Below are 17,420 nucleotides of genomic sequence, written 5' to 3'. Positions count from 1 at the left end.
GTTGCAGTAAGTGGCTATCAAAAGAATGTAGTTACTCCAAAATGGTATCAATAAAAACGTCAGCTCTGTGCCCAAAAAATAAGCCCTCACCCACCCCAAGATCACAAAAAATGAAGACGCTACGGATCTCAGAAATGACGCTTTTTTTTAAAACAAATTTTGGATTTTCTTTTCACCACTTAAATAAAGAAAAGAACCTATACATGTTTGGTGTCTATGAACTCGTAATGACCTGGATAATCATAATGGCAGTTCAGTTTTAGTATTTAGTGAACATGGAAAAAAAACAAAAAAAACCCCTGTGGAATTGCACTTTTTGAGAGAGAGCTTGTTAGAGAACTGTATTTCATGATGTTGTTGAATGTCTGAGCCTCCAATCAGTAGGTTCAGTTTAAAGAAGATCTGTAAAGAGCTAAAAAAAAGTTGTTACAAACCTTGTAAAAATCTCTGATCTCCCCTGATTCTGCCCTTTTTTCCAATTTTATGTTGTGTCACTCCATTGAGTAGATATTCTCAATTGTTTCTTACTACAAGCAGTATGTGAAATCTCTGCTTGTAGTTCATTGGGCATTTCTTCAGCATCTTCTCTGGGGGCGTGCGTTTTCACACCTACTTTCAAGAGTCTGACAATCACAGCTTGGCAGCTGACCTAGCAGTCTCAGACACTGCCGAACTGTGATTGGCCATGTATGGAAGGGTGGGGTGAAAGTGCACGCCCCCCAGGGAAGACTCTGAAGAAACGCCCAGCTGAACCACTAGCAAAAGATTTCACATTTTCCTTTAAAAAAGCAATGAAAGTAAGTGTATTTTCACTTATTTGATGCCATATGATGTTATTGTCATAAGAGGGTTAATTTTATTTCTGTAAGTGACACTTTCCAATGTCAAAAATGTTTTGTTATAATTTTGTGCATTAATAAAGAATTAAAAAAAAAAAGACAACTAATGTTAATATCTCTGCAATGCAGTGACGTAGTGCAAAGTGGAAGAGCATGAGAATCGTGGGAGCTCGGTATTTTTACAAGGTATTAAACTAATTTTATTTAGCAAGTGACAGGTCCTCGTTAAACTGAGTGGTCAAAATCCATTTCATGTATAGTCTTACATTCTGGATTTTCTGTTTTCAGAACCTGGATACCTTAGCACTAATATTCTTGAAAATATCATTGACGGTATTGAAGAGCAAATCAACAGCACTCGAAAAAGAAGTCGAAGACATGCGAGTGACCATGATTACAACATTGAAGTCTTGCTTGGAGTTGATGACTCAGTTGTCCGATTTCATGGAAAAGAATATGTGCAGAAGTATCTTCTGACACTTCTAAATATTGTAAGTGATTTTATCATGATTCATTTAACATTCTATTTGATGGAGCATAAATAGATATTAAAATTGGAGTCAGATCTTTGATAAAGCCAACAGTTTATCTTTGTGAGGCCAGGATCACCCAAGCGTAGATTCCTCTGGGAGAATCGGATCTATTACGGTAATGACACTCTGATCAAAGTCTTATCTGCGTTTGCTCAGAGATTCAGCTTAGTGTGATCTGATTCTCATAGCGCAGATGAGGAGGAGATGGATTACATAATTTCTCCATCTTCTCAGTTGTCAGTGCGCGAAAATCAGACTGCACTCAGTTGTCATCCGAATGCAGTTGATTATTTCCATGCACCCATAGACTTGAATGGGTGGGCACCATCTGATTTGTGCAGCAACTCGAGCATGCTGTGATTTTTTTCTCATGTTGACATGTATGATAAAAGCAGCACTGCCCCATAGAAGAACATTGATCCGAGTGCTATCTGATACGCACGTGTGAGCGAGCCCAAAGAAAGAATAACATATCAGTCTTTGATCTTCAATCAAACATTATATAAAGATAACAAAAATAATGACAATTTTATCTTGCCAGGAGTTATTAAATAACTCAGATTTCTTGCCTCTTAGACCTGTTATTTTGGTTTTCAGAGCTTTGTATATTTAGTTTATCAGTTTCTCCCAGCTTTTTGTCAGCTGTGGGGTGTTTGACCTTTTGTAACCATCTGCCATACATATGAGGTGCTTGTGCTATGTAGATAACATCGTGTGCCAAAAGGAGTAGAGCCAACATTTTTCTGCATCGGCCTAGACTCGGGAACGTCTTGCCTGGCTGTGTAACTCCTTAGATCCCTAAAAGCCTCATTCACACAGTGGGTCCATGTGTCTGTTTTTACCATCAGTGTGTCATCAGTGTTGTTCATGTATGGATAAATTAGTACATTGAAACGCTTCTCCTATTGTTTGCAATGTTAAATATGGACAGCATGCGTTTTTCACGGACTCATAGATTTGGTCCTTTTTATTCTTGTGAGTATGTGTTTTATCCGTGAAAAAAACGGATACAACACGTACCTGCAACATAGACGTGTGAATGAAGCAACAGAAGCAGTACTGGATAATATAGTTTGTGCCATCGAGTTTAATACTAATGCTAAAATAGAAAACTAATGCTTTTATAAATATGATTAAGTTATTTAATGCATTTCTAATAAAGATGAGTGCGTTTTCTCAAGTTTCAATTTGCCAGCTTACAGAATTTTTGTACAAAATTAGATTTGCTTCAATTCATAACGATTGGCAAGTACTGCAAAGCCTTAGATTGCCTTGAGAAGATCTGTATAGCACTCTGAGGTCTTCTTCAACTTTATTGAACCCCTTTCATTCTCCTTGAAGCACCACTCCAGATTTTTTAAATATTTATTTTACCACTGGAATGGTGTCACTAATAAGTTACCTGCCCCAAATATTGTACTCACCAGCCAACTTCTTCATCTCTCGCAGCACCGCTGCGGTCAGTCTTCTGCAGTTTATGACCTTGCCAAGATGGCTCCAGTGCTTGCTTGGTGCTCCGAAAGTCACTGCTCAGTTTAGGTGTTTAGAGCCAGAACAGTTTTGAAACGAACAGTTTCAAAAACATTTATCTTGGTCTCATCACTCCAAAGTATGAAGTCCCAGTAGTCTCCAGATTTTTTAGGAGAGTCTTTCTTCGTGGACGAAATCCATGCATGCCATTCCTCTGCTGGGTAGTACATTGTTACAGAAAATGCTGACTACGGTTTGGATTCCCATTTCCTTAGCTAACTGCAGTAAACTTGTAAGTCAATTTTCTTCAACCATTCTCATCAGAAGACGCTACTGTTTAGGTGTTAACTATTGTGGTCAGCCTGGACACCTCTATGAGATGGTTATAGTTCCAGCTTTGTTAAAGGCAATCTGTCACCCCAAAATAGTAGTGAGATCTTTTTGTTTTTAACAGGTTTCAGACTAGTTATTGTTTCATTGGACAATGGGAAGAAACTTCTGACCAGGCTATAGCTGTTACCATGGCAACCAAGATACTGCTAATGCAATTACTGTCCTTGTAAAATGTCAGATCTGAATTTCAGTGTACGGTTTCTAAATGTCATCTGGAGATCCGCTGTAAGTGAGGAACTTAGGAGGCAGGTGGTGTGTGCGAGCTCCGATATTAGATGTGTCTGGGTGTCTGTCACCCAGCAGATATTGCTTCATCACATCATCCAGATCAGCATCTCACACACCAAAGCTCAAAATGAACAGCTACGTACCAAGGAAAAAGTACTGCACATTTATACAAAAGCTACACAGCATTCAACTCTTATTATAAACACTTTATTAAATCTAACACCCATAAAAGAGCAATAAATAAAGACCGTGTAGGACAAACAGAAGGGAACACACTATATAGGAGACCTGAAAAATATGTGCAGAATGGCAAAGTAATACATTTACATGGGTATGTCATGCAGTTGGGTACAATGATAACAATATATAAATACAGTCTCATGCAAAATAACAGGAAAAATAAAATACTGACCCCACAGGTATGTATGTCATCCTGTCAATGTTTATTTTGCCTTACTGTTTTCCAATGGAAACACTCACATGTTTGGATAGCATTTAAGTGAACCTGTCAGCAGGATTGTGCATAGTAACCTACAGACAGTGTCAGGTCGGCGCGTTGTACTGATTAAAGTGATACCTGGGTGATTAAATCCATCTTGTGGTTGTTGTTTAATCTTTATTTTCAGTTTTGAATAAGGCTGTGTGCACACGTTAGGGATTTGTTGTGAATCCACAGCGTTTTTTCTGTGCGGAATTGCACCAAATCCACAAAGGAGTGCTCAAGCAATGTTAATCAATGGGAATCTAGAATTGGCATGCACATGCTGTGGAAAATTCCGCACTGATTCACAGTGTTTTATTTTCCTCAGCATGTTAATTCTTTTTGCGGGTCTGCAGCATTTCTGCACCCATTGACTTACATTGAGTCAGTCAAATACGCAGCCAAACCGCAGGTGTAAAAAGATCTGCGGATTTGCTGCAGATTTGTGTGCCATAAATGCTGCAGAAAGGAAGGAGGAAGAGTGTGTGGGCGGAGAATGTGTGTGGGCAGAGAATATGTGTGAGCGAAGAATATGTGCGTGTCTGTCTACGGATGTGTGTGTGTGTGCGGGTGTCTGTAGGTGTCTGCGCCTGTGTGCGGGTGTCTGAGTGTGTGCAAGTGTCTATGCGGGTGTCTGCGGCTGCTTGCGGGTGTGTGTGTGTGTGTGTGTGTGTGTGTGTGCAGGTGTCTGTCTGCGGGTGTCTGTGTATGTAGCCAGGTTTTGTCTGATGGGACTACTACCATTCGGCTATGTCTGCTGCATCAGCCGATGATGGGACAGTAGTCCCATCATCCGGCAACTGTGTTTAATTGTAAAACAAAAAAAACAAAAAAAAACAATCATACTCAAACACCTAATCCCCAACGCCCGCATCTCCTGCAACAAAAATAAAATAATAAACCAACATATACTCCCTGTCCGCCGTAGTCCAGGTAATCCAGATGGTCCTATGACAATCTCATGTGTAGAACAGTCACATCGGGAGACTGCTCTACCCGGCCTCCGGTGATACACTGATAGGAGGTAATCCTCCCACAGTGTATCACTGCGCTGCTGTGAGAGTTCACCGGAGTACATCAGCTAAGCAGCTCCGGTTCTCGCTTGTGGCACCACTGCGTGAGAAAATTCTCATGCAGCGGTGCCATACATGAGAGCACAAACTTTGGTGAACTCTCAGTGATACACTGACAGGAGGTAATCCCTCCAGCAGTGCATCACCGGAGGCCGGGTAGAGCGGTTACATCTCCCGATGTGACTGTTCTACATGTGAGATTGTTGTGGGACACTCGGCTTTCACCAAATTTCCATTTTTTTCACAAATAATAATAAGTCTCAGAATCAGTGGGAACCGTTGAAGTGTTCCAGAGTTATTACCTCATAAAGTGACAGTGGTCAGAATTGAAAAATTTAGCCTAGTCGTAAAGGTGCAAACAGCCTTGGGGTTTAAAGGGGTTAGGCTACTTTCACACTAGCGTCGGGAACAACCCGTCTCTGTGCGTCGGGCCGAGGTTCCCGACGCTAGCGTGGTCTCCGCCGCACAACGGGGGCAGCGGATGCATTTTTCCCACGCATCCGCTGCCAGATTGTGAGGTGCGGGGAGGTGGGGGCGGAGTTCCGGCCGCGCATGCGCAGTCGGAAAAAGCGGACCGTCGGGAGCAAAAAACGTTACATGTAACGTTTTTTTCTCCCGACGGTCCGCTACCACACGCCCAAGCGTCGCAAAACGGACGCGACGTTTGGCAATGCGTCGCAAATGCGTCGCTAATGTTAGTCTATGACGAAAAAACGTATCCAGCAAGAACTTTTGCTGGATGCGTATTTTCGGCAAAACGACGCATTTGCGACGTATTGCAGTTAACGCTAGTGTGAAAGTAGCCTTAATATTAATATTAACATACAATTTTAAGATTCATATAAAATAAAATCATTATAATTAATATAACTTAATATTGAGCAGAATTAAGTATGCAAACATCCCCCTATATACCATATGAGCCTGCACACAGCCCCCTTTATACCATATGACCACATAACCTCATATATACAGTATGAACCACCATATAACTTCCTATATAAAGCGTGAGCCCCACGTTACCTCCATTTACACAGTATAAGCCCAACATAGCCTCCCTATATATAAATTGTGAGGCCCACATAGCCATCCTATATACAGCATGAGAACCACATAGCCTCTTATATACTGCATGTGCACCTCATGGCCTCAGATATACAGTTTGTGCCCCACATGGCCTCTGATATTCAGCATGTGCCTCATATATTCTCTAATATTCAGCATTAGTGTTGAGCATTCCGATACCGCAAGTATCGGGTATCGGCCGATACTTGCGGGTATCGGAATTCCGATACCGAGATCCGATACTTTTGTGGTATCGGGTATCGGTATCGAAACAACATTAATGTGTAAAATAAAGAATTAAAATAAAAAATATTGCTATACTCACCTCTCCGACGCAGCCTGCACCTTACCGAGGGGAACCGGCAGCGTTGTTTGCTTAAAATTCGCGCTTTAACTTCCTTACGCGAAGTCCCGGCTTGTGATTGGTCGCGCGCCACCCATGTGACCACGACGCAACCAATCACAGCAAGCCGTGACGTAATTTCAGGTCCTTCAGGATTTTAAAATTACGTTCCGGCGTTGTGATTGGTCGCGTCGCAGTCACATGGGCGACGCGACCAATCACAAGCCGTGACGTCACGGGAGGCAGGAGACGCGCGCATTTTAAAATGTGCGCGTGTCCAGCCTCCCGTGACGTCACGGCTTGTGATTGGTCGCGTCGCCCATGTGACTGCGACGCAACCAATCACAACGCCGGAACGTAATTTTAAAATCCTGAAGGACCTGAAATTACGTCACGGCTTGCTGTGATTGGTTGCGTCGCGGTCACATGGGCGGCGCGCGACCAATCACAAGCCGGGACTTCGCGTAAGGAAGTTAAAGCGTGAATTTTAAGCAAACAACGCTGCCGGTTCCCTCGGTAAGGTGCAGGCTGCGTCGGAGAGGTGAGTATAGCAATATTTTTTATTTTAATTCTTTATTTTACACATTAATATGGTTCCCAGGGCCTGAAGGAGAGTTTCCTCTCCTTCAGACCCTGGGAACCATCAGGAATACCGTCCGATACATGAGTCCCATTGACTTGTATTGGTATCGGGTATCGGTATCGGATTAGATCCGATACTTTGCCGGTATCGGCCGATACTTTCCGATACCGATACTTTCAAGTATCGGACGGTATCGCTCAACACTATTCAGCATGAGATGTGTTTATAAGGGAAAGTGCAGGGCCTTTCAGCCTAGGGGTAGCTGTGGACTGCCCTTGTCAGGACGGGAGTATTAGGGATCAGTCTATAGGTAGCCCAACAGGGACTGATAGAGATAACTGTCGTCCTATTTCTTCCCTGGGGGAACATTTCATGAAGGTACTTGTGTGAAAGTGGACTACAGGAACGGTGAGACCGCTCCGATTTATTACCCTTTTCTTACCTGACCTATGCTTCATCCTTTTATATGATGTCTCCACATATCACCTATTGGATGTTGCGCATTGTTTCTTGTTCTATGGAGAGTGGAATTAATACTAGACTCTAACAGGATAAAGGAATTTGCCTAGTCTGCTAGCACTAATTCAGACCGCATCTATTGTCCCATGCACTCATGCACATATAGTTTGTACTTTCATGATTGGGAGGACCATTTTTTAAAATGTATCTGTAGCTCAAAATAGTTTCCACCCCATGATTATCGACCTTGCATTATTTAACGTGGCTTCTCTTACTGCAGGAGAAGACAGCTCACATATTTTATACATGTGAGGGAGGACAGACCTTCAGTCAGAAACACTGGAGGCACTTTACTTTTATTTATCTATTTCCTTAAACGTTACATTTTAATGTATAATTTCTCACTTTTTGCTGTTTTTCTTATTAAGCCTGTGCCTCAGATGCCTTGGATATTCAGCATGTGCCTCACCTGGCATCTGATATACAGCATGAGCCCCACATATCCTCCCTATATACAGCATGCGTCCCACATATCCTCTGATATTCAGGATGATCCTCACTTAGCCTCTGAAATTCAACATGTGCCTCACATAGCCTCTAATGAGCAGCATGAGCCCCACATAGATTCTGATATACAGCATGTACCCCCATAACCTCCTATATACAGCATGAACCTCCCATAGCCTCTTATATACAGCATAAGCACTACATAGGCTCTGATATACAGCATGAGCCCCACATACAGTGGGTACAGAAAGTATTCAGACCCCTTTCAATTTTTCACTTTTTGTTTCATTGCAGCCAATTTGGTAAATTCAAAAAAGTTCATTTTTTACATTAATGCACACTCTGCATCCCATCTTGACTAAAAAAAAAGAAATGTAGAAATTTTTGCAAATTTAATAAAAAAGAAAAACTGAAATATCACATGGTCATAAGTAGGGTTGAGCGACCTTTAGTTTTTTAGGGTCGAGTCGGGTTTTGTGAAACCCGACTGTCTTAAAAGTCGAGTCGAGTGAAATCGGCCGACCACAGTGAAAAGTCGGGTTTCGGCCGAAACACGAAACCCAGTGAAGATATTTTTTTTTTTTAAATCTCTCTCTCTCTCTCTCTCTCTCTCCACCTATGTCATCACTCTGCCCACGCTCATTCATTGGCTGAAAAAATGGCGCTAATCACGTCATACGAAACGCGACTTTGGCGCCAAGATCGCGTACCGTACCGCATGGCCGACCCCACACAGGGATCGGGTCGGGTTTCATGAGACGCCGACTTTGCCAAAAGTCGGCGACTTATGAAAATGAACGACCCGTTTCGCTCAACCCTAGTCATAAGTATTCAGACCCTTTGATCAAACACTCATATTTAAGTCACATGCTGTCCATTTCCTTGTGATCCTCCTGGAGATGGTTCTACTCCTTCACTGGAGTCCAGCTGTGTTAAATTAAACGGATATGACTTGATTTGGAAAGGCACACACCTGTCTATATAAGACCTCACAGCTCACAGTACATGTCAGACCAAATGAGAATCATGAGGTCAAAGTAACTGGCCAGGGAGCTCAGAGACAGAATTGTGGCGAGGCACAGATCTGGCTAAGGTTACAACAGACTTTCTGCAGTACTCAAGGTTCCTAAGACCACAGTGGCCTCCATAATTCTTAAATGGATGAAGTTTAGGATTATCAGAAGTCTTCCTAGACCTGGCCGTCCAGCCAAACTGAGCAATTGTGGGAGAAGAGCCTTGGTGAGAGAGGTAAAGAAGAACCCCAAGATCAATGTGGCTGAGCTCCAGAGATGCAGTAGGGAGATGGGAGAAAGTTCCACAAAGTCAACTATCACTGCAGCCCTCCACCAGTTGGGCCTTTATGGCAGAGTGGACCAACGGAAGCCTCTCCTCGGTGCAAGACATATGAAAACCCACATAGTTTGCTAAAAAACACATGAAGGACTCCCAGACTATGAGAAATAAGATTTTCTGGTCTGATGAGATGAAGATAGACTTTTTTGTGATAATTCTAAATGGTATGTGTGGAGAAAACCAGCCACTGATTATCACCTGCCCAATACAATCCCAACAGTGAAACATGGTGGCAGCATCATGCTGGAGTTGTTTTTCAGCTGCAGAGACAGGATGACTGGTTGTCATTGAAGGAAACATGAGTGTGGCTAAGTACAGAGATATCCTGGATGAAAACCTTTTCCAGGGTGCTCGAACCTCAGAGTTGGCCAAAGGTTCACCTTCCAACAAGATAATGACTCTAAGCACACAGCTAAAATAATAGAGTGGCTTCAGAACAACTCTGTGACCATTCTTGACTGGCCCAGCCAGAGCCCTGACCTAAACCCAATTGAGCATCTCTGGAGAGACCTGAAAATGGCTGTCCACCAGCGTTCACCATCCAACCTGATGGAACTGGAGAGGATCTGCAAGGAAGAATGGCAGAGGATCCCCAAATCCAGGTGTTAAAAGCTTGTTGCATCATTCCCAAGAAGACTCATGGCTGTACTAGCTCAAAAGGGTGCTTCTACTCAATACGGAGCAAAGGGTCTGAATACCTATGACCATGTGATATTTCAGTTTTTCTCTTTTAATATATTTGCAAAAATTACTACATTTCTATTTTTTTCAGTCAAGATGGGGTGCAGAGTGTGCATTAATGAGAAAAAAATGAACTTTTTTGAATTTACCAAATGGCTGCAATGAAACAGAGTGAAAAATTTAAAGTGGTATGAATGCTTTCTGTACCCACTGTATTCTCTTATATACAGCATGAGCCTCACATAAGCTGTGACGTACAGCATGAGCTCCACATAGCCTCACTATGTACAGCTTGAGCCCCACATAGCTGATATACAGCATGTGCCCTACATAGCCTCTTATAAACAGCATGAGTGCCACATAGCCTCTCATATTCAGCATGTCTTACATAGCCTCATATATATACAGCATGAGCCCCTACGTAGCCTCTGATTTACAGCATGAGTCCCACAAATCCTCTTACATACATACAGTATAAATATCCCATACATATGAAAAAAACACCACATACTCACCTCACTCTGGTTGTCCCTGCGCTTTGCTGTCTCCGATGTACTGATTCTCTGCAGTGCGCAGCTGACGCAATGAAATGACGTCATTGCGTCTGCTGTCTCCCACACTGATTGATGGAACATGGATTCTGCGGCCCAGTTCTCCACCAATGAATTCACTGCTGTCTGCATCCCAAGGATGTGGAGAGCGGTGGCATTGGATGGACAGAGGGCATGGTGGGTCCCTGGGGGCCACCGGTAATGGAACAGCGAGAGGGCCAGATATGGCCCGCGTGCAGCACTTTGCCCAGGCCAGGCCTAGAGCATTACTTTGCCTTCACCTGCTCGTTTCTAAAAACAATAGAACCAGCTTAATAAATATTTAGTTCTTATCTTGGTTAACACATCTGCAATAATGAATTATTTTAATTTTCACCTTTAAATTGCTTTCATTCTTGTAAAACTCCTGTGTGATATGAAGTTTCCACCAAACTACTTCAAAAATTACTTTGTGCCTTAAATCTAATATGTTTTTGAATTTTTCATGAAAATGTAGTAAAAGACTGATAAGCTTGCTGCCTAGTAACCTCCTAAAAATTAAAAGGTAAAAGTTAATGGCAACATATAGAAAATAATATAAATGGTAATTTCTAACTAACTACCCTAGCAGTGAATTGGGTGAGCCACGCTGTTACCTATCCATTCACACAGTACTCCATTGATTCTTGGATAGTTTTTTTGACATTTTGTAATTCATGGATGGCAGTGGTAAAAATTTGTTTGATATGACTTGCATTTATTTGTGAAAATATCAGATATTTGGTGGAAATTTTAGCAAACTTTTAATTCTTATACCCTTAAACCACAGAGATGTGGAATATTTTTTAGGACATTAGAAGAGTTAAAAGTTGATCAGCAATTTCTCATTTTTCCAACAAAATTTACAAAACCATTTATTTTAGTGATCGCATCACCTTTGAAGTGACTTTGGAGGGCCTATATGACAGAAAATACCCAAAAGTGACACCATTTTAAATATTGCACTCCTCAAAGACCACATTCAGGAAGTTTATTAACCTTTTAGGTGCTTCACAGGGAGCAATGTGAAAGGAAATAATGAACATTTTACTTTTTCTACTACAAAAAAGTTTCATAGCCTCAAATTTTTATTTTTACAAGGGTGACCAGATAAAATGGAGTGCAAGATTTGTTGTGCAATTTCTTTTGAGTACGCCGATACCTCATATATGGGGGAAAACTACTGTTTAGATGCATGACAGGGCTTGGAAAGGAAGAAGTGATGTTTTGGAATACAAACCTTGATGGAATGGTCTGTGGGCATAATGTCGCATTTGGAGATTCTTAGATATGCCTAAACTGTGGAAACCCCCACAAGTGACTCCATTTTGGAAACTAGACCCATCAATTTTTTTATCTAGATGTGTGGTAAGTACCTTGAACCCACAGGTACTTCTCAGAATTTGACAATGTTTAACTGTGAAAATGAAAAAAAAAAGTCACACAAAAATGTTATTTTAGCTCCTTTTTTATTTTCACAAGAATAGCAGAAGAAAATGGACCTCGAAATTTGTTGTAAAATTTGTCCTGAGTATTCTGATGCCCCATATGTGGGGGAAAACTACTGTTTGGGTGCATGGCAGGGCTTGGAATGGAAGGATTGACGTTTTGGAACACAGACTTTGAGTTGTTTAGAGTGCATCAGATTTGCATACCCTGAGGTACTCTCACACAGCTTGTGGAGTTTAATTCCGTACCTGGCCCTCTTACAGGACAAGTATTGTTGGAATTTGAGCCTCCCTTTGAAATGTATTAGTGTCTCAACCATGCAGATATCCCTTAGGGGAATGTACACCTCATCAAACTTGTTGCTGAAGTGACCAATGACCTGCCAAATTTTGAAAGAGGACATTTTGCATTATTCTTTGTAATCCAAAAATTTGTGGATGGCCTCAAAGCGTTTACTGGTCCTAGCCATGCTGAACTCAGGAGTGATGTTTAAAACATCACCACTCTAATATTGCTGAAGTTCTGGCTTCTTCACTAACCCGTTGTGAAGAACAAGGCACCAAAACTTGTGTCTACAAGGGTCTAGTTATAAATGATAAAGTGGGGTTTGGGGCCAAAAATTGTTGTCTCGGCCACCATGAGGTTTACAAAATCCTCTGAGAAAATGACTTTGGAAAAGTTGATTTCTGTAAGGTAAGTAGTTGATTCCTGAGTGCGCCACAAAATCAGGAATCTGTTGCTCATAATGTTTCGGGTGGTGAGGTCCATAGTGGGTTACTGGTGGATGCTGGTTTATTTTCTGTCCTGGGGCATTTTCGTGCCCGATTGGTATCACTTGTGGAAGAGGAGGAGGAAAAATAAAGGAATGTGGCATCTTCTCCCTCACTATCCGTGTTGGAGGCAAGGAAGGTGTTTGCCTCCTTAGCTGAATACCGTGGGACAAGCGGAACATTTTCTTACGTGTGTGTGTATGTAAAATAACCAAATTTTATTCAGGTGTGTGGTGTAAACATTTATTTAGAAGAAAGAGGACAAAAAGAAGAAATGAAAAGAATCTAAAAAGAGAAAGATAAAATCAAAATATAAAAATTTAATGAAATAAAAAACAGACTTACTAAACGGATGCCTGTAAAAAAAAATTACTGAGCACTCTCAACTATCCGACACGAATCCTGACTAGATTCAGTGAAAACTACTGTAGTAGACACTGATTACTACAGTATATCTTTACTGTCCCCAATCTAGCCCTATCAACTAATCTAAATAATTTTTTTTATTTTTTTTTGCACTTTACTGTCTGACACTAACCCTGACTATATTCAGTAATAAATACTGTAGTAGACATTGATTACAACAGTATATTTTTACTCTGCATAATGTAGACCTATTCGCTAATTTAAATCATTTTTTTCAGAAAAAACAAAACAAAAATAAACTCAACCGGATACGGAACAGTCTTGTGCATCACTGATCAGCACTCAGTTGTAGGACATATGCACGGATATGGTGCAAAGGAGGAGTAAAAAGTGGCGAGGTAGAAAAAAAAAAGTCCTGGCCAAAAGCGAGCACAGATGCTGATCAGTGATGTGCATCTGATCAGCAGATTGACTGCAGCATGCATACAGGGTCAGTGATGATGTTATACTGCAAAGTTTTTAACACTAAGGTTCAGATATAGCTTTAAAGAAGGCTTCTACTTGTGATATAGCACAATTTTATTTCAAAGTACTAAATTAAAGGAATAGTATGATTGCGTACACTTTTGTATGTTTTTAACATGCAATGGTTAAGTGCATATAAAGATTAAGTACATATACTATTATCATCATTAAGGAACTTTTAGACATCATCCGTCTGGAATTTCAGAGAAGCATGTGTTAGGGCTAGCGGAACGCACCGAGTAAATAGGTGAAGTTATTGGTGCGTTCGCAGCCCAGGGTCCACTGTGCAGGAGGAACCTGCTGCTAGCAAATAGCACTATATGGCGGTATAAGCGAACTCTGTTATTTCACAGAGTCACCAACAAAAGAAAGCACTGAGCCCTGTTAGACTCACAGGAGTACGCATCTAACTGCTGAGCTGATAGCAGTCAGTGGTCTTGCACACACACAAACTCCTCGCCGGAGGTGCTGGTATTCTAGGGGCTTATTTCAGCCGGGGCCCTAAATACATACACACAAGACCACACTGGCGCAAAGCACATAACATAGATTGATACTAGCGCATGGCCGTGCGGTCATGCAAACCTTTTATAGCTGCAGCAACTTCAGGACCTTCCCAGAGGGACCAATGGGAGGCTGCCACAGAACTTGGAGCAACTTCAGGACCTTCCTAGAGGACCAATGGGAGTTGCTGCAGTACCTGAGCATGTGACCCTTGATTTCCAATACTCCATACCCTGGGCATGCTCAGAAGGGGAAAAGTAGGACTTAGTCCCAAAGACGTCTGCTCGCCGGTGACCAGTACTGGCTACAATGGCAGAAGCTGGAAAGGCAGCAGTAACCCTTTGCACAGTATCAGACTGAGCGAGACGCTGGGACCGACGCCTCCGCTGAGCAGGCTCCACTGCGGCAGGAGAAGAATGGGAGACTGCAGCGGAGATAGCTCGAGATTCTCCCTGTGCAGAGGGGGTAACTCGACCCCTAATAGCATATATTGCCAAGTTTTTAACACGAAGGTTCGGATACGGTTCAAAGAAGGCTATTACTTGCGATAGAACGCAATTTTATTTCAAAGTACAAAGTTAAAGGAATAGTATAATTGAGTACACTTTTGTATATTTTAACATACAAAGGTTAAGTATATATAAAGACTAAATGCATATAAAGAGTAAGTACATATTCTCACATCATCACCAAGCAGCTTTTTGAACATCATCTGTCTGGAATATCAGAGAAGCAAGCACCAAGACAGAGAACCCCTGGGAAATTCACAACGTATGTATGTATGGGCGTCCCCACTTATGCAGGCTTCACAACACTGTACAAATATAAGTACAGGTACCCAACTTTCTGCTTCTGTCTTAGTCATATTTCTCTGGCCTTATATAGTGATTTACACTGTGTAACTCTGGTTCAGCCTTCCACTAGTGGCCAGCTTTTGGGATAAGATGAATCAAAGACACCAGGATAACATCAGACAATGAGCAATAAACCTGCACAATTCAAAAGCTTTCTAGGATTAGATAAGTCCACAACAGACAGAGGTTAAATAAACCTCCATGTTTTGCAATAACAAACATATAGAAACATAGAACTATTTGTGAGGTAAACGCTTTCAGACAATAAGTAAACAGTTCTAAAGATTGTGTCACTATGAGCATTGTCTATCTGTAAATGTATGACCAGCAATGCTGCTCTGTCATGGTCTGAATGCATTCCGTATATTTCAATATGGACTCAAAATATCCACTTTTATATTCACATTACAGCTGTGCATCTGATCAGTAGCTCAATGGCGATAGGATGGATGCATGTGTGAATGCTGTGCAAAGGGGAGTGGGAAGAAAAATAGACTGGGAAAAAAATTTCTGGCCAAAAGCAAGCAAGGGTGCTGATCAGTGATGTGCATTGCTGATCAGCGCTTGGTGACTGCAGGACCGCACAAAAAACTGCAAAAAAACTGATTGGCGATCAATTACTGATCATTACTCAGCAGCTTAAGGGAGGAAGGGGATGGGGTTAGGGAGAGGGGGAGAAGGGGAAATACGGGAGAAAGGTGGAAGAGGGGGGTTTGGAGTGGATTAGGAAAAATCAGGGGACAGGAGCACGTCAGGAATGGATCAGAAATGTCTTCTTTCTTCTAGCAGGAACAGCAGCAGTTATGGCACAGACTTGAAAAAGTCTGTGGCACCACAAAGCTCAGCAGCTATGCAGCAGAACAACACAGTGACCACTCTACAACATCTCCAAGCTGGAAAGAGGGAGTACAGAGCTGTCACTGTGTGGTCAAATTGCGTCTCTACTCACTAATTGGTGTGATAGCATGTCATCATCGGATTGCTCCAATCAGTGTTGGGGCTCGTGTCACTGCTGTTGCTAAGCTCCAGCCTATTATCGGTGCTATTATAGTTCTGACCATAGCTGAACCTCAATGTTTTTCAGGTAATTTAATTTCATTGCCTGAAATACTGAAATTGCTGTGATTGACTGTTCAGAATCAATCGCAGCTGCGAGTGGGGTGGGGTGGGGTGGGGAATCGAACAATTAGAAAAGAAAAGATATGCATAACACTGGGATCAACCATCAAAAATTATTTTTTTTTTTTTACAGCTTTATTCATACAAAAAAGGCATAACAGAGCATGACAAACATTTAAAAACCATTAAAAACCACAGAAAAACAGCATATGGCGAATAAGCCACATGCACCCCCCCAGACAGATGAAAACAAGTGTACGTCAAGCACCTAGTAATTCAAAAAGCATTAAATAGCCAAGTAATGCATGTACACACATGTAGACATGAGCATTAATATATATCCTTCTGCTGCCAGCTATACCCTATAGGCATGAAGCACATAAAATATATAGTAAATTCCACCTCCCAGACCTATATAAAAGACTGGGAACAGGACAACCATATATAAATCACCAGGCAATATATCACCTACAGCACTGGGAACAAGGCGAACAACCAGCTCCAAGAAAGCTGCACAAGGTGCAAAATGCGGCAGCAGTAGCGCAATAGAAGGTGCTTGTGCTGGGGGGGACCCGAGCCCCACGCGTATCGACGCTACAAGAGGGTCTTCATCAGGGGTAATGTGAAGTAGAAAGTCAATACTCACTTTTATGTAGCCAAATAATATAATATAATACGGATCACCTGTGAGGGAACATCGGCGTGTGGTTCCCTGGCAGCGTGTGCAGGCCAGCATATACTTCCGGGTTGGCAAGTGTGACGCTACCGCGCTTGCGCAGTGTCACCGTAGTACTCCCAAGGCTGTAGTGAGCATAATCTCGACTGCAGGGTTGCCATGGGAGCATCGCACACGGCACGCCCACATGGGCATGCCCCTAGTGGCCAGACGCTTACATAACATACTGTTACTGCTAAACTCCTGAGGGCTGTAACAAGTGCAGCCTTGGCTTAAGAAATATCATGGGCACAGTAATGTTGATATGATACGGACTTACTGCCGAAGATCAAGAAGTTAGGGAAGTATACGTTTGCTCAGTATGGTAAAGTAAACGCATACACATTAGAATAACTGCAGTCTCAACCAAAGAAGCCTCCATAGAGGCAGTGACATAAATATGATAGAAAAATATATGTCCGCTCAAGCATGGTCACAAAAGTCATGCACTTGCGCAGAATGAAGCTGTTGCTATACTGACAAGGCTGCAGTAAGCACAGTCTCGAATTGAGGATTTGCCAGTAAAGTTAGAATGATCAGG

The 17,420-nt window shown here is 42.0% G+C and overlaps 1 protein-coding gene across 2 annotated transcripts in view; it reads left to right on the top strand.

Annotated features, from left to right (window-relative positions):
* The window catches only part of LOC143776550 (A disintegrin and metalloproteinase with thrombospondin motifs 2-like), a 793,125-nt gene that overhangs the window by 272,635 nt on the left and 503,070 nt on the right, over positions 1-17,420 (top strand). For both annotated transcript variants that reach the window (XM_077266022.1, XM_077266023.1), the window contains exon 4: positions 1,128-1,330. In XM_077266022.1, coding sequence (XP_077122137.1) covers positions 1,128-1,330 — 203 coding nt within the window. The remainder of the gene's footprint in view (positions 1-1,127; positions 1,331-17,420) is intronic.

Source organism: Ranitomeya variabilis, chromosome 5 (assembly GCF_051348905.1).
Source record: "Ranitomeya variabilis isolate aRanVar5 chromosome 5, aRanVar5.hap1, whole genome shotgun sequence".
NCBI classification, from domain to species: domain Eukaryota; kingdom Metazoa; phylum Chordata; class Amphibia; order Anura; family Dendrobatidae; genus Ranitomeya; species Ranitomeya variabilis.
Note: the sequence above shows the minus strand (reverse complement) of the source record. Positions and strands in the feature narration are given on the sequence as shown.